This window comes from Bipolaris victoriae (assembly GCF_000527765.1).
Source record: "Bipolaris victoriae FI3 unplaced genomic scaffold scaffold_22, whole genome shotgun sequence".
In the NCBI taxonomy this organism is placed as follows: Eukaryota; Fungi; Ascomycota; class Dothideomycetes; order Pleosporales; family Pleosporaceae; genus Bipolaris; species Bipolaris victoriae.
Genome location: NW_014575370.1, coordinates 72,377 through 87,980, shown reverse-complemented (window position 1 = coordinate 87,980; position 15,604 = coordinate 72,377). Strand labels below are relative to the sequence as shown.

The 15,604-nt window shown below is 49.5% G+C and overlaps 8 protein-coding genes across 8 annotated transcripts; 5 read left to right on the top strand and 3 right to left on the bottom strand.

Annotated features, from left to right (window-relative positions):
* Window positions 1-756: 756 nt before the first annotated feature.
* On the top strand, window positions 757-2,631 carry COCVIDRAFT_35740 (hypothetical protein; the record flags this gene model as incomplete). Its single annotated transcript, XM_014703454.1, has 4 exons — window positions 757-1,237; window positions 1,293-1,930; window positions 1,981-2,039; window positions 2,097-2,631. 4 exons carry the CDS (start codon window positions 757-759, stop codon window positions 2,629-2,631), a joined length of 1,713 nt encoding a protein of 570 aa, XP_014558940.1.
* A 178-nt stretch (window positions 2,632-2,809) lies between these two features.
* Window positions 2,810-3,774, bottom strand: COCVIDRAFT_93217 (hypothetical protein; the record flags this gene model as incomplete). The annotated part of the gene is made up of 2 exons (XM_014703453.1): window positions 2,810-2,956; window positions 3,034-3,774. 2 exons carry the CDS (start codon window positions 3,772-3,774, stop codon window positions 2,810-2,812), a joined length of 888 nt encoding a protein of 295 aa, XP_014558939.1.
* A 662-nt stretch (window positions 3,775-4,436) lies between these two features.
* COCVIDRAFT_35738 (hypothetical protein) lies at window positions 4,437-5,614 on the top strand (the record flags this gene model as incomplete). The annotated part of the gene is made up of 3 exons (XM_014703452.1): window positions 4,437-4,584; window positions 4,638-5,481; window positions 5,536-5,614. 3 exons carry the CDS (start codon window positions 4,437-4,439, stop codon window positions 5,612-5,614), a joined length of 1,071 nt encoding a protein of 356 aa, XP_014558938.1.
* A 54-nt stretch (window positions 5,615-5,668) lies between these two features.
* Window positions 5,669-6,325, bottom strand: COCVIDRAFT_93121 (hypothetical protein; the record flags this gene model as incomplete). The annotated part of the gene is made up of 1 exon (XM_014703451.1): window positions 5,669-6,325. The coding sequence occupies one exon, from the start codon at window positions 6,323-6,325 to the stop codon at window positions 5,669-5,671; it is 657 nt and encodes a 218-aa protein (XP_014558937.1).
* A 330-nt stretch (window positions 6,326-6,655) lies between these two features.
* COCVIDRAFT_24633 (hypothetical protein) lies at window positions 6,656-8,639 on the top strand (the record flags this gene model as incomplete). Its single annotated transcript, XM_014703414.1, has 5 exons — window positions 6,656-6,810; window positions 6,864-8,131; window positions 8,186-8,300; window positions 8,348-8,468; window positions 8,562-8,639. 5 exons carry the CDS (start codon window positions 6,656-6,658, stop codon window positions 8,637-8,639), a joined length of 1,737 nt encoding a protein of 578 aa, XP_014558900.1.
* A 1,295-nt stretch (window positions 8,640-9,934) lies between these two features.
* COCVIDRAFT_24632 (hypothetical protein) lies at window positions 9,935-11,278 on the top strand (the record flags this gene model as incomplete). Its single annotated transcript, XM_014703413.1, has 5 exons — window positions 9,935-9,963; window positions 10,014-10,208; window positions 10,258-10,359; window positions 10,468-11,152; window positions 11,201-11,278. 5 exons carry the CDS (start codon window positions 9,935-9,937, stop codon window positions 11,276-11,278), a joined length of 1,089 nt encoding a protein of 362 aa, XP_014558899.1.
* An 807-nt stretch (window positions 11,279-12,085) lies between these two features.
* On the top strand, window positions 12,086-13,484 carry COCVIDRAFT_93214 (hypothetical protein; the record flags this gene model as incomplete). Its single annotated transcript, XM_014703450.1, has 3 exons — window positions 12,086-12,320; window positions 12,413-12,874; window positions 12,928-13,484. 3 exons carry the CDS (start codon window positions 12,086-12,088, stop codon window positions 13,482-13,484), a joined length of 1,254 nt encoding a protein of 417 aa, XP_014558936.1.
* An 813-nt stretch (window positions 13,485-14,297) lies between these two features.
* On the bottom strand, window positions 14,298-15,294 carry COCVIDRAFT_92992 (hypothetical protein; the record flags this gene model as incomplete). Its single annotated transcript, XM_014703449.1, has 3 exons — window positions 14,298-14,745; window positions 14,807-14,820; window positions 14,887-15,294. 3 exons carry the CDS (start codon window positions 15,292-15,294, stop codon window positions 14,298-14,300), a joined length of 870 nt encoding a protein of 289 aa, XP_014558935.1.
* Window positions 15,295-15,604: the final 310 nt, after the last annotated feature.

Sequence of the window (15,604 nt, the reverse complement as noted above, 5' to 3'; positions counted from 1 at the left end):
CTGCAGCATGAGGAGAATTTTCATTATGCAGGGAGGGTATCAGCCTTGTCCCTGGTTTTTTTGGATCTTTAGCTGCATATCAATTATGTACGATCCCTCTAAAAGGGTTCTTAATGCACGAAGAAACGCAATCTGACTGGCTCTAAGTAAGAAGCTCTGCTGATACTCGACCGATCAAAGGTATGCCAAGATGCATCTCCTTCCTCGGCTAGCTACAGCTCACGTGACGACAACAACACCAACATTAACAACAGTTCATTAACACTCAGCCCTACTCAGCCGCCATATTGTCACTTTGGCTAGGATAAGGGTGCCTGTCTTGAGATGACTACTGAATATCCTCGGCAGACATCCATACATCGACGGTGGACAGTAGCGCATCGCGGAGCGCGGCTGATTCGGAGATAGACAATCTACCAAACGAGCGCTCGCCAATAGAAAATTGCCCGATGACTTTCACGGTCCGCGCTCTCCCCAAAGTCTGGATCACGATTGCGGCTGGCAATCGTAGCTGAACATGGCAGCCATGGCAAGCTACGGACTGTGCCAGTGAAAAGAAAAGCTCGTCTCCGCACCCACATCCATCAACAAACCTAAGCCCACTTGTGGGCAAACCTTGCGCCAGGTTTCCCCCATCTGGACAACGTTCGCGGAGGTCCCCCACACAGGCGCCTGGAAGCGGATTATGCTGCCCACTCTCCGTTAAGTCCTCCGGCGCTTTACTGCTTCGCTACAAGCCGCCCCATACTTACACGTATGGCGCCATTGACGACACAGGGGCCAGAAGCTCAGCTCCTCGCCCCACTGTGGCAGCCGCAACCAAAAGTAAGCTCGAAACGCCAGAACAAAGTCGATCATCACACCAGAGACGCGCCTCTAGGCCACGACTATGATATATCGTCCTTAGCCCTGGTTTTTGTTCCTTTCCCTTTTACTTCTGGCGGCAGCGCCGTATACACAATGGACCCTTCCGAGGCCCGCCGATTCTCCACGAGCACCGCTGAGCGCGTCGGCCTGCTAAAGGCCCACGACAATGCGGCAAAGCAGCATCAGTATGGAGCTATTGCTGACACGACCGATATCGAAAGCCTACTAGGAAGAGATGGCACGGTGGAAGAGCTGGGGACGACGGCGCGCCAGGAGGCAAAGTTGTTGTTCAAGTACAGTGTTCCGCTCATGGGAACGTATCTACTCCAGTACTCATTTAGCTTGGTGACTATCTTCGTCGTTGGACATAGTAAGTGCTTAGTATGAAAGCCTCTGAGGCATCAACTGACTCGCATCTAATACAGTTGGGACGGATGAGCTTGGTGCTGTCTCTCTCGCTACTATGACCGCCAACATCACCGGACTAGCCGTCTATGAAGGCTTAGCCACATCCCTGGATACTCTCTGTGCGCAGGCCTACGGATCCGGCAAGAAAACCATGGTCGGTCTCCACCTTCAACGCATGATCTTGTTCATGCTTGCTGTCACCCTTCCCATTGGCGCCATCTGGCTATGTTCGGGCCGGATACTCGCAGCTCTCGTTCCAGAAAAGGAATTAGCTCACCTTGCTGGCTATTATCTCTCATTGCTGCTGGCTGGTGCACCAGGATATGCAATCTTTGAAGCTGGCAAGCGATTTACACAGGCCCAGGGACTCTTCAATGCTTCCCTCTTCGTGCTGCTCATTGCAACGCCAGTCAACGTTGCCCTAAACTATGTCTTTGTCTTCATCTTGGACTGGAATCTTACTGGCGCCGCACTTGCAACCGTTGTTTCTAACAACCTTTTGCCATTACTCCTCTTCATCTATGTCTACTTGGTGAACCCCGCATCGCTCGAGTGTTGGGGCGGCTTCACGAAAGCTGCGTTCACGAATTGGGGACCGATGGCCAAGTTGGCAGTACCGGGTATTATCATGGTGGAAACAGAGTGGCTTGCATTCGTATGTCACTCGTTTACAAAACTTTATATCCAATTTACTAATCTCCTTAGGACATTCTCACCTTCTCAACGAGCTATCTTTCCACGGCCCACCTAGCCGCCCAATCAATGTAAGCTGTCACGCCCTTTTCAAATCCTCCTATTCGATACTAATTTAATATTTGCAGCGTCATGACTCTCGCTGTAGCCATCTACCACGTACCCTTTAGCGTTGGCGTCGCAGTCTCAACCCGCTTGGGCAATCTCATTGGTGCAGGTTCCCTCTCTGCAGCCCGGACTGCCACCAAAACCTACGTTGCAACCTTTCTCGCAATCGGGCTTATCGACTTTACTTTCCTTACAGCATTCCGCAATATCTTGCCTCGCGCCTTTAGTAGCGATCCTGAAGTCGTGAGCATTGTTGCTACTGTGCTGCCTCTGCTCGCTACCTTCCAGTTTGCAGACTCGACTACTGCAATGGTCAATGCGCTGCTACGTGGATTGGGAAAGCAGAGTATTGGTGGCGTTTGCAATCTGTTCGTTTACTACGTCATTGCTGTACCACTGGCCCTGTTCCTTTGCTTCCCACGCGATTTGAAGCTGGTAGGGCTCTGGACTGGATGCGCTGTGGGTAGTTCATGCATTACTATCTCAGAGGGCATTTATATGAAGTTCTATGATTGGAGGAAGGCGGTTGAGGATGCAAAGGAGCGACAGGAGTAGACGAAGAACTCCTTTTGACACGGTGGAGTCTTGGTAGGTAAAAAAAACAGGAATGAAGAGACATAATGGTGGGTAGAACGCGTGATATCAATCAAGAGCAATAAATTCTTGAGCGTACATTTCTTTTTCTAGCCCTTTCTTGTTCAAAATCAAAATGTCTAGATGCGAGTGTGTGCGTCTACAATTGGCTCTCACCCTTTGGCAGCGCCAACTTCTTCCCCTCGGGATCCTTGGTAATTTCGTCATAATCCGGTCTAGGCAGCTCAAACGCCTGTGTAGTGCGCCCATACGTAATACCGCCCAATCGAGAAATGGGCTTGAGAACCTGAACAAAGCAATAAATTAGTGGATGTCAGACACAACAGGTAAGCCCACACGGGCGTTACTCAAGCATAAACTTACAGCAGGATCGATAAGCACGCCCTGCTCATCAATCGCATCTTCTCTCGCCCAAAAATTGACACCCTCGATAAATACCGTAACTCCCGTCTTCTTGCCTGGCGTATCAGGGTTCTTACTCGTCCACTCCACCTTATCCACCAGCTTGGCCTCGATACTAAACACAGCCTCCTTGACGCGATCCGGTCTCACAATCTTACTCTTTTCAGGATGCAGTCCGCTAAAAGCCCACTCGCTAATTCCCGGCGGCGCATTGATGCTGCAAAAATTTGCAGCCTCGACGTAATGCTCGGAGATGATGTTAACGGTAGCTTCCTTGGTGTCGAGCAGATTCTTGAGCGTGTCCTTGGCCTTGTCCATGCCGCCTGCGAAGCCGAGGACGAACATGGGGGGATCGTGGTTGACGAGGTTGAAGTAACTGAAGGGGGCGAGGTTGGTTGATTGGCCGTCTGCACTGATGGTTGAGACGAAGCCGATGGGGCGGGGGACGATGGCTGAAATCAGGAGCTTGTAGTTGTGGACTACGGGGCGGCCTTGCTCGTAGGGTGCGATGGAGCGGTGCGATTTTCCTTGGTCAGAGGCATCGTTGGGGCCGCTGCCTAGTGGCCAGTTTGGCTTGGGTGTTTGCGTGTAGTGGAAAGAGGATGTCTTGTCAAAGGGGGGACGCGAGGCCTCGACTGCTTTGAAGTCACCGTGTGGGTTCCGTTTTATCTCCTTTTCGGCATCTGCGCGTCCAGTAGCCATGGCGGGGGATTGGTGAGTTACTTCGTTGTATGCTCTTTTCGGAAAGCAGAGGTAAGGTTGTTGGTGCTCAATGCGCGTTGTCAAGGTCAAGGCGGGTTGCCGTCGGGTGGCCAAGATTGCCCTTTTCATCGATGTAGTGTATGACGCCAATGAGACAAAAACAATGTTTACTAAGTGATGATCAAGCGGCTACAGCGTGTTGGAGACACGGCAAATAGCGGATGAATATTTAGCCCGGAAGGATGCAGAAAAATCAAAGACAGCCGCGGAATGCCGCCCGAGAAAAGCCACTGCATCGCTTCTTCAGACGGCTATCCAAGCATGGCTACTTCGTGAGGATATCTTTCAACATCACTACCGCTTCTTGGAGCGTTTGGTACAATAATTCTGTCTGAACGGCTATACGCGGGACATGTTCTCCAAAGACGGCGCCGAAGGGTTATCAACGTCATGTACTACCCCGCTATGCATCTGAGCTACCCCGCTACCAATGATAAGAGCACCAATGCTTAGTGGAAGGTCAGCTTACCCAAGGTTTCTCGTTGAAAGTGCTATGATAGATGACCAATTTCATTTCCTGCAGCCCATTGAACATCTGATACTCCAAATGCTCTCTCCATTATTTCTCTCCGCGATTTGTGAAGTTTGAAATCGAATTCAACATGTCCTCGGATAAAGACTACCAAACCTACAATCTAGGCAACTTCAAGCTCAAATCTGGAAGTGAAATACCAGATGCTTTCATCGCATACAAGACACTAGGTGACCCTTCGTTGCCAGCCGTAATCTATCCAACATGGTATTCTGGAAGTAAGCACTGCGCACCAGACCGTGATGCCGCAACTGCTAATCGATCCACACAGCGATATCCGACAATGTCTGGCTCACTGGCGCAGGTAAAACCCTCGATCCTTCCAAGTACTACATTATCATGCCTGCTCTGTTTGGCAATGGCCAATCCTCCTCACCATCAAACATGCCAGCTCTACGTCCCTTCCCAGAAGTACTATTCTATGACAACGTGCGCGCGCAACATGAGCTTGTGACGAAGCACTTGGGCATCAAGCATGCTCGTGCAGTACTCGGATGGTCCATGGGTGCTGGGCAGACGTATCAATGGGCCACACAGTTTCCCGACTTCATGGACCTCGCCGTGCCGTTTTGTGGAAGCGCAAAGACCAGCCTGCACAACCAGGTCTTCCTGGAGGGTGTCAAAAGCAGTCTTTACGCTGCACTAGGTACGAGCTCAGCAGGCGTTGCGAAACCAGATCTATACACAGCCCAAGGAAAGAAAGTGACTTTTTCGTCTGAGACACGAGAAGCCGGCCTCAAGGCCCTTGGGCGCGTTTACGCTGGTTGGGGTTTCTCCCAAAGCTTCTATCGCGAGAAGTTGTATCAGAGTGCCCCGACACTTGGATACAAGGACTTGGATGACTTCCTTGTCAACTTTTGGGAGTCATGGGCGCTGTCGAAAGATCCAGGAAATATGCTCACAATGGCGCACACATGGCAAGCTGGAGATTGCTCACAACAAGATCCGTATAACGGTGACTTCAAGAAGGCCATGCAGGCTATCAAGGCGAAAACGTTGGTTCTCCCAGCGAAAACAGATCTCTACTTCCCACCGGAGGATTCTGAGATTGAAGTTCAGAACATGAAGCCTGGCGTAGGAACACTGAAGGTTTTTCCATCCATTTGGGGCCATTGGTGAGTGTATTCATTAAAAGGTAACCACGTTGTCATCATTAACGGACAAAACAGGGCTGGTGGACCTGGGCAGTCAACAGAGGACGTCAAATGGCTGGATGAGCAATTGAAGGCTTTCTTTGCTGAGAACTGAGATGAGGCGTATATGCTGCTTCGCCCAAGTCGCTGTAGTCGGATCGTGATTGAATCAGCCGACTGAAGTTGTCGCCTGCTCTACCCTTGTGCTAGGTTCCCCTAATGATATAGTGCCAACAATCTTGAAGCGATCTTTTTCATCTTTGCGTTCAAGGACATGAACCCTATCGACATACCACTCCAGGGTAGTGGGCTTGTCATCTTTTTCTGCGTTGTGTGAGAGGAACTCGGAGATGCTCTTGGTGATCTCTACGCTAATCTCGTCTACACCACCCTGGCTTTGTGCTTTTCCTACAGAAATATGGGGCATGAAAGGTCGGCGGTCTCGGTCAACTCCATTTACAGAGAATTCGGAGTATAAAGCCGCCTGAAGCTTTCGGATATTACTGTAAGTGGTGGGGCCAAGCCAGACGGTCTTGTTCTTGAGGTTATGGTGAAAGACTCCAGGTTGATCCGACTCGAGTGACATATGGAAAGGGGGTATGGCGCGGGCTACTTGTTCAATTCGGATGCGAATGTCGTGCTTGAGTTTGCAAGACTCAGACGGGGATGCTAGGAAAGGGTACAGCAAGTTGATGTGCGGGGGCCATCGTAGAAACTGCTTATCGTAGACGCTTCGTATTGCTTCTATTGGCGCAGTGATGCGTGACGGAGGCAGCAGTACCAAGGCGCTTTTGTGAGATAGTTTTACCGGCAGCTGTTTCGCCATGGTGATGTTGGAGGAGCCGACGCACTGGACCGTTCCTGGAACCAACTGCAGTGGCGCCCTAGCGGGCTTGGCAACGACTCGTCCCAAAGACGGGTGCATCCTAGGCTTCTGTTGTCGCATTCATTTCCTTTGCCAGACCCAGGATCAAACAAAGTCGCGTCGCCATGTGGGAGCGCTCATAACATCACCAGACCTCCTTCAGTCCAGCCGCCTCTCACGACAATCCGCTCCGACACGCGCTTCATTGCCTAGTGGGATCCGCCAAACATCAGCGTACCAAAGCACCTCCGAAGTTGCGCGACTCCCCACACACATCCCATCACGTCGACCATGGACGGCCAGAAGAAACCATCCCGCCAATTTGGTGTCACTAGCGCCATCTCAGAGGCCGCGCCTACCGAGCATGATATCAAGCTGAATGACAAGCTCATCGAGACGCTCAAGGCGGAAAACGTCTTTGAAACCCCAGAAGGCAACCGAAGGAGGTACGTCACGCTGTCTCCTAGGGAAGCGGGAGCGCTTGTCTAACATGATACAGGGAGGAAGTCATCGAACACATCCAGAAAGTCGTCGAAGAATTTATCCGTCGCGTGGGAAAGCAAAAGGGTGTGCAGCAGTCCGTCATCGATGCTGCAGGCGGCAAGATCTTCACATTCGGCAGTTATGCTCTCGGTGTTCATGGACCGTCGTCCGATATTGACACGCTCGTTGTCGCGCCTAAATTCGTGGCCATCCACGAGTTTTTCGAATTCTTCCCTCCAACATTTCGAGAAATGTCCAACGTCGACGACATCAACGAGTTCGTACCCGTCGAAGACGCCTTCGTACCAATTATCAAGATGGAATACCGTGAAGTGAGCATAGATTTGCTATTTGCATCGTTGCCAAAGCGGTCTTCGATACCCAGGAACATGGATACCATCGAGAAGAAGGATCTGGAGGGCCTATCGGAGTCGGCAACCCGAAGCGTCAACGGCACACGAGTTACCAATGAGCTCCTGGATGCGGTACCGCAGAAAGTCAGCTTCAGGCATGCTCTGAGGGCCATCAAGCTGTGGTCCAACCGTCGAGGCATCTACGGAGCTGTCTTCGGATACCCTGGTGGTGTCGCGTGGGCTATTATGGTTGCTCGCATTTGCCAACTCTACCCCATGGCAAATGGTGCTACCATTGTTTCCAAGTTCTTCAGTCTGATGTACAAGTGGACTTGGCCGAGACCGGTCATGCTGAAACATATCGAAGAAGGCGATTTGGGTCTGCGGGTATGGAACCCACAGGTATATGGTGGTGACAGAGCACACCTCATGCCCATAATCACGCCTGCGTTCCCCTCCATGTGTGCCACACATACTGTCATGCCATCTACCCTGCGTATTATGAAGGACGAATTTGGAAGAGCGGACAAGATCCTACAGCACATCTTTGCAGGAACAAAAGATTGGAATGCATTGTTCGAACGACACTCATTTTTTACCAAAGACCACAAATACTACTTGAGCGTGGTTGCTGCAAGTCGGACCAAGGAGGCAAACTCGACATTCTCTGGACTGGTGCAGTCCAAAATCCGTCACATTGTCAAGGGCATTGATGATGGACAGACTGGTATCGATACTGCACGTCCATATATCAACTACTTTGAGCGGTATCATCGTTGTAAAGATGATCAGTTCCACGAAGTTACTCAGGGTTCCCTCGAGTACATGATTCCAGCTTCTGAAGTGCCTGCAGACGGCACTACGCCAGCCGACAACGATACCCACATCATCTACACCACAACCTTCTACATTGGTCTCACTTTACCTCCGGGTACGTCTAACCAATCTGCATATTTATGGTTCACCATGCTGACCATTCCCGTAGATGCTACCAAGTCGCTCGATATCTCTTATCCTGTCAGCCAGTTTAGGAGCTATATCACAGATTCGGATCTTTACGACGAAAAACTTATGTCCGTCAAGGTGGTTCACACTCGCAAGTAAGTTTTTCAAACATCCTTGCTTTACCACTTTACTGACCAAGTAGCACTGCACTTCCTGACGACGTATTCCTGCCGGGAGAAACGCGGCCGAAGAAGTCTAGCAAAGATAAAAAGAAGAAGGACGCGAAAAGTGCTAAGCGCCACTTCGCCGATACTGGCCTTGACGTGCGTGAAGAACGCCTCACCAAATCCTCCCAGCGCTCACTCGTGTCTCGGGGGTAGTGTTACACCAAAATGCTGACGATTGTGCTAATGTAGGACAGCGAACATTCTGCAGCAAAGCGCCAACAGTCCAAGCTTGCTGCCAATGGAGTCCCTACTCCAACGGCAGCATAGGCTTTGTTTCAGCTAAGCTTGCGCATGTTCGCACTATTTCCACCCTTTCATTTTGCTTACAACCTTGGGGTTTCTGACGTTTCCTTATTGTTCAGTTCCGGCTGCATTTTGATGCACAACCAAAGATCCACCTTGTTAGCAACTCACCCTCCGAGACAGGGTTCATTTATACGCCGAGCACACACACTTACCTCCGCACCAGCCATCCGACGCCGCTCCAGGTGCGTATCAGTGCTACCGAAGGCCTCTAACAAGAAAACCAGAAAAAAAAGTAGGAAAAGAGCGCATTCTTGCGCATCAAAACACAACACTACAAATAGGTTTGGTCACGTCCACTTTATAATAATTTTTCCTCGATCCACACTCTACTTGGCGTTTTAACCTGGCGTTTAAAAAGCATCGGATGGCGTTTGCGACAAGAGCGGGATAGGCACCCATAGCTCGCACGCACGCACGCGACGGTGTTTGGGTTTCTTTTTCGGCTCGACGGAAGGAGGGCAGTCATATCTGCTTTCAATACTTCGCATAATGGCAGGTGACCGGTTAGATGCGAAGGCGTTGTTTTTCGTAGCGGCAGTAAGCCCAGGTATAGGGTTTCTGTACGTAATTTTGCAAGTCTGTACAACCAAAATTTACAAACATATGAGCCTTGGGGCTCCGACAAAGTCGTAAAGGGTGGATTCTTGATTGTCAAACGTGAAGCGATTATGTGTGCTGCTTGACTTCTGGGACAGTGTTATACTGTCATCCTTCGAGAGAGATATCTGGCGCTCAAGCAATGGCATAGGTCTCACGAATGATGGGACTGATGTTATGATGATGGAGATCGTTGCAAATCGAACGCACTTTTTCGTAGATTGAACTGGCGCAGTCGCAGTTGCCTCACTAGTCCATGGGGCATATGCTCACGTGAAAACGCGTGTGCTCCGTCCTTTGCATCCACCAATCACGACCTGCTGGCGCCTAAACGCCCCGCAGCTACTAACAAGTAGTCAACAGACGCCATCTCCAGTTCTGCTTCTGTTCCTTCTTCCCAATTCACTATTCAGATCATTAGACAATAATCATGGTTGTGCGGTCGCGTCAGTACGGTGTTCTTCCCATTAATTGTCTCTTTTGTGTTGCGATCACAGCTGATTGACTTCTCCATAGTGAACTTAATTCCGGACTTGATCATAGGCTCTGGGGCCTCGATCATGATCAGTCTGTGCGGTTACTTGGCTTGTATGATGAAGGGAGAGCGTAAGGAGCTTTGGAGGCATGGATCACAATTTACTAATATTCGAACTAGCATCATGACCCGCTACCTTAGGATACAACAAGAGTTTGTGAAAATCGTGACTTTACATCAATACACGCCGCTAATATTATCAGCATTGAAGTACGCAAGAAAAGAATCTTTGGTGATTCATGGGAAGAAATCGATGAAGAGAGATTGACCACGGCTCTCCTAACACCGTTTTACGATGAATTTGGAGAACTGGAAGCTCAAGCTGAAGAAGATCAGCAAAGGATGGATAATGATCCCACGCTTCAGCGGCTCAAAGCACAGCTGATCATTGCTGACGAGTATATTTATACACGAATCATGTATGGGTTGATAGCTGATCATCTATAGAAAACTAAATTCTGTTGCCACGGCGTGTTCCGAACTGGAATTATGTCTCCCTTTGACATCGCTTATCCTTTCAAGACTACCGCGCGAGCTTCGCGATCAGATGTGCGTTATTAACTCTCGTAACCGCAGATTGACCATTACAAGGTCTTTTATGAGAATTAGCAAAGTGGAATTATCAAGGAAACTCTGCTGACCGTTTTGTGCTCATAGCTACGATCTTCTTTGGGGTGACGAGCATGCCGAACGTCTCGACGAGGCTCTTTCAATAACCCCTGATGCACTCAAGATATCTGAACAACCCATCCTTGATTTGCCACATCTTTCTGTACCACCATTCGCTAATTCCAGATTCGTGGGCATCGAGTTTGCATCTGAGGCTGCAACGAGGTACTTTAGGGCCATAACAGTCGCTGAAATCGATTATCGGTGTGTTCGAGCTCACATCAATCGTAACCGCTTCGGACCCATGTGCTTTCCCATCAAAGAGATTATCAGCAGGCTTACCATAAGTGTTTACGAAAACTCACTCTACGGGTTGGGGATGTCAGGATTCGCGAAAACGGCTCTGGAAGACAGTCTCGATAGCCTTCTCATGCTCAAGAGCAATCGACATTTAAAGGTTAAAATCTATTTACCCTGGCGCATACAATACAAAAAGAGCCTGTTCCAGGTTCTCGAAACCATCAGACCATTTTCTGCTACTTTCAGAAACGCCAACATGGACGTCAGGGTACTAGGCTACGATTTCTTCAATCCAATCGAAGATGACAGTGAATGGATCTTCTCAGAGCAGCTGAATTATTACTTCGATGGTACACCGGAAGAGTGGCTGGAGATGAAAATCAAAGAGGTCAAAGAGATAGCAGATGCAAGGCAAAGGAAAGCTTGCAAAGGCGTTCGTAACTCATGCTCGATTGGGAAATGGCGCTAATCACGAAGGCAGATATTGCGGGCCATGCGGGTGAACCTTGAGTTCTTCAATAAAGAGAGTCGGCATAATGAAGCCACCGAGGCCACCTGATACTATCACGATCCCTACTAGCCTGCGTTATATGTATGTCGATCGTGGGATTTTGTTCGGTGGCTGACTCGTGCAATACCTGTGTTGCGGGAATTGGGTGCCATTAGGAGGGGAGCACTGTCGCATGTTCAGGCTTTTGACACTTGGCAGGATTCCGAATTGATACTTAGTTGGGCCTCTTTTATAGATATATTTTTATATTTTTATCGTTTCAAACTCTTGAATGTGCTTGCATAAGCTTGCACAGTGTACTTCTCAGAGATATACTTTGGCCTTGAGAGGGTATAATATATATTAATGACCAGGAACAGTTTTCTGCTCCACGGTATCACGGGCCCAAATAAATATCCCGGCACCTGTAAGCCCTGGCTATGCACGGAAGAAAAATGCGGTAAGGCTTAGCCCTTAACAAAGATTGGCTATTTCTGTGGTGTTGACGACGGCCCTTAGCGGCACTGCTAAACCCGAGGCGGACGCATGTCTCCAGTTACGTCATAGGCAAGTCGGAGGACGCGCGCACGCCTCCACTAAACCCCGTCTCCAACACAGTACAACAGGGTTTGGTGTGTATCCGAGCCGAAAATGCGCCATAAGATAAGTCGTGCTTCGCGTGCTGTCGTACGCTGAATACATCTTCAACTTTTGTTTCTGCCTCGGAAAGCGTCCTTGGCCATCCTGCAGCGGAAACCGGACGTGACCAATGCAGAACTGGGCAAGCCTCACGAATATTAGTGGAGCTGCAATAATCCTGGCCTGACCGGAGCGCCTGATGCGAACGCTTTTTCAAGCAACACCAACCACGACGATATGGCGCAGCAATTCCTTGCCGATCGCAATGGCTGGCTGTCCTTTAGGAGCAGCACGCCGCTGCTCTACATTACCGCTGAAGATGCTGAGTTTGATGTCCAGACCATGAAGGCATGGCGTGACGAGGGCTTTGTTGTCGAATACATTCCCATGGGCAATGGCGGGAAGCAATATGTGCAGACGCTCCATAAGTTGGGCGAGAACATGAGTATTGGAGAGCGTTACGCTATCGTAGGTATACGACCCTTTATTAGTCTTGCGCATTGGAAACGACCACTGCCTGCTAGTCGCAGCCTGAGAAAACATTCGCTGACAGTAAATCCTCAGCTTTTGGAGATGCAGCTGCTGTGTGCTTAGACATCTTTTCGGAGCCCAGAGCCGCGACCTCGAAACTCTGTTCCCTCATCGCTTACTACCCGACTTCAATTCCCGACACACGACATCGCTTCACCTCCTCTTTTCGCGTCCTCGTACACCTCGCAGAGGGTGCATCCGGAAATGAGTGCACGGTGGGCGTGGTGCGCCGTCCAGAAGTCCTCGGCATTCAGGGCAAGCGGAAAACGGTGCAGAAGCGCGTCACACCTGGCATTGGCGTTGGAGGCTTGCAGGACAAGATTTTGTATCCTTGCTTCACGTACGAAGGTGTAGACGCTGGATTTGCCGAACATGATTTGCCCGAATACGACGCCGTCGCCGATGCGCTTGCATGGAGCCGGAGTTTGAGCACAGTAAGAAAAGGCTTCAGCGCTGAAGTTGACTTGGAACGAGTACTGGAACAGAACGAAGAGCGTGGGTCCTTCCTTCAGCAAATTTCCCGTAACAACAGTCTAACAAACAAACAGAAAAATTTCATGGCAAGGCAGTCGACAAGCTTTTAGAAACCTATACCCGAAGCCCAAGGCCCTCTATAAACTTTACACCAACGATGACGGGCGGCATCGGTATGTCCGACCTTAAACGCTTTTATCGTGACTACTTCCTGAGAAGCTGTCCGCCATCCCTCCATATGCGCCTCATCTCGCGCACTATAGGCGTGGACCGTATTGTTGATGAAATTTACTTTAACTTCAAACACACCTGCCAGATGCCCTGGATCCTACCAGGCGTCCCTCCTACAAACGAAAAAGTCGAAATCGTTGTCATAAGCATTGTTGGCTTCCGTGCTGGCAAGATATGGAGCGAGAGACTGTATTGGGATCAGGCTAGTGTGCTCTTCCAAGTTGGATTGCTGGATCCAGAAGAGGTCCCGAAGGATTTCAAGGGCAAGGCTAAGAGTGACGATGATGACGAAGGTGACAAGGGAGGGCTTGAGATGCTGCCTGTTAGTGGAAGTGAGGCCGCGAGAAAGGTTATGGACGTTGAGAGTGAGGAGTTTAATGATATGATTGATGATTGGTAGGTGTTCTAGAGCATCATGGGAAGAGGAAGCGTGGAGATGTATTAAATTTTCTGTTCATATGTTCGTTTCTTTTGCTTTGCTATTATCCTTATTCATCTTTTAAACAACCTTGAAATGCATGTAATACTCCCTAGTATCTTCTCCGATTTTAAATACATTGTTCAAGGACCTAAGGAAGTGTCGGGACTATCAGAAAACTTATTACGAAATGTGAGGTCATACTTTTCGGATAACGCGGCTGGCCACCAAACCCGCTCTACTGGGAGTTCCACATCAGATATCGGACCTCTTCTCTCATTTACACTTGCTACATGAATCTTGACTCTTGAAAATTATTCCACATACGACCATCGGCGAAATACTGCACCGGATCCCGTTCGTTCTCCACACGTTAAGTCTTCGACCGGCGGACTAGTAGTTAGGTGGGTGACCACTAGCGAATCCCCGCTGTTGTATGTTTTTTGTTGTCATTGCACATTTTTTTTCTTTCAAGAGACGACTCAAAGGGGAAGGTGTTGAATTCGGAGGCGTAGGGCTCGGTTCGAGACGGTGTTCGTGCGTGGCTTCAAGAGCACCCGCGAGAACTTTACTATTGGATACGAATCAAACATTCATGCCTAGTCTAGAAAATCAATGATATTAACGTCCTAGCTACAAAAGCCCCAATTTCCCAAATGAATGTGATCTAAGTGCGTCGTCTAAGTACAAAGGAAAACTCTAAACAAACTCAATGGTGTGATGGTATAGATACAAGCGCACACCAAGCCGTGCCGAAGCCGCCAAATTTGGCATTGTCAAATCCAACCATCACATTCAGTTCCATGCGATGACTTCAGTAAAGTTCTTCTGCTCAACCCTTCCATCCGGCTTCTGCAGCTGCTTGGCCTCGGCGTTAAAGCAAAGCCCCGTAGCACCCGTGTCGCAAACGGGCACCGTCTCACGAGTCTCCATGTTGCAATAGATGCCTTCGAACAGAGAGACAAAGTCTGGGCCGCGCGAAGTGTTGCTGGCACAGAGCTCAGTCGCATTGTGGCCAGGCTCGGAGCTAATGACGAGTCTGTGGTCCACGATTGTAGGCTCATCGCGTTTGAAGATGGATCCGCCTTCGGGAGTGTAGGCGCGGAAGGCTGGGTAGCGGCAGTAGTCGGCTGGGCGGGAGCCTTGGGTTTTCTTGTTGGTGAAGTCGATCCAGTGGATCATTAGCATGCCGGCTTTGAAGTTGTTGGTGTGGTCGTTGTCGATCCAGGTGCATTTGGGTTTGCTGTGTTGTTCAAATGTTAGTTTGATGGTTTCGTTATTGTATTTGAGTGGTGGGTGCTTACTAGCTGCCATCGACCTAAGTTGCTTGTTAGCATGCGGAAAGAAAGGTAGAGTTGGAGATGTGGTGGGAGAAAAGACTTACTGCGACGTTACCGTAGTACCAGTTCAAACCGCAGAAGGCGCCCCAGTCGCCGATCCAACCGTACTTTGCACCATCCACGAAGGTAGTTGTGGCATATGGGATGCAGATTGCGTCGTTAGTGGCTTGGATCTGGACAAACATGGCTTGCTGGTTGTTAGATTGTTGAACGCCAAAGTCAGCGAAGCCGCCACTGCCAATGTAGCCGCCGCTTCGAGAACCGATAAGTTGCTGGTTCTCGTTGTAAATACGAACTGCTTGGATGCTTCCGTCGGCACCGCTGAGATCGGGACCGTTCAGGGCTGCTGCAACGCGGACGTTGCAGACATTTGGGTTGGGGTTTTGAAAAGAGGAAGCAAAGAAGCCGAAAACGCCGAGGACGTTGGCTACTACACCGAGGACTTGGGCCATTGTTAATGAAGAGGGTTGAGTTAAGGAGTTGTTGACAAGTAGATGGTGTTTGATGGTTGATGCTGTGGAATGAAGTGGCACTGTTGACCTTATATAGACATTGGACAAGAGCAATCGAGCTATCTGCATGCATCGGATTCTGAAGCCCTTGGAATCTGTCAATCTCACTTCTCGATACATTCTACATTAAGGTCTTGTTGACAAAGTTCTGTTCTATGTTTACACTTTCATGGGTCGTCATGACAAACATGCGTGCCTGTCAATCTAACAGTCAGACTCTCCATGTCCATAAAACACCCAAGTCATCATG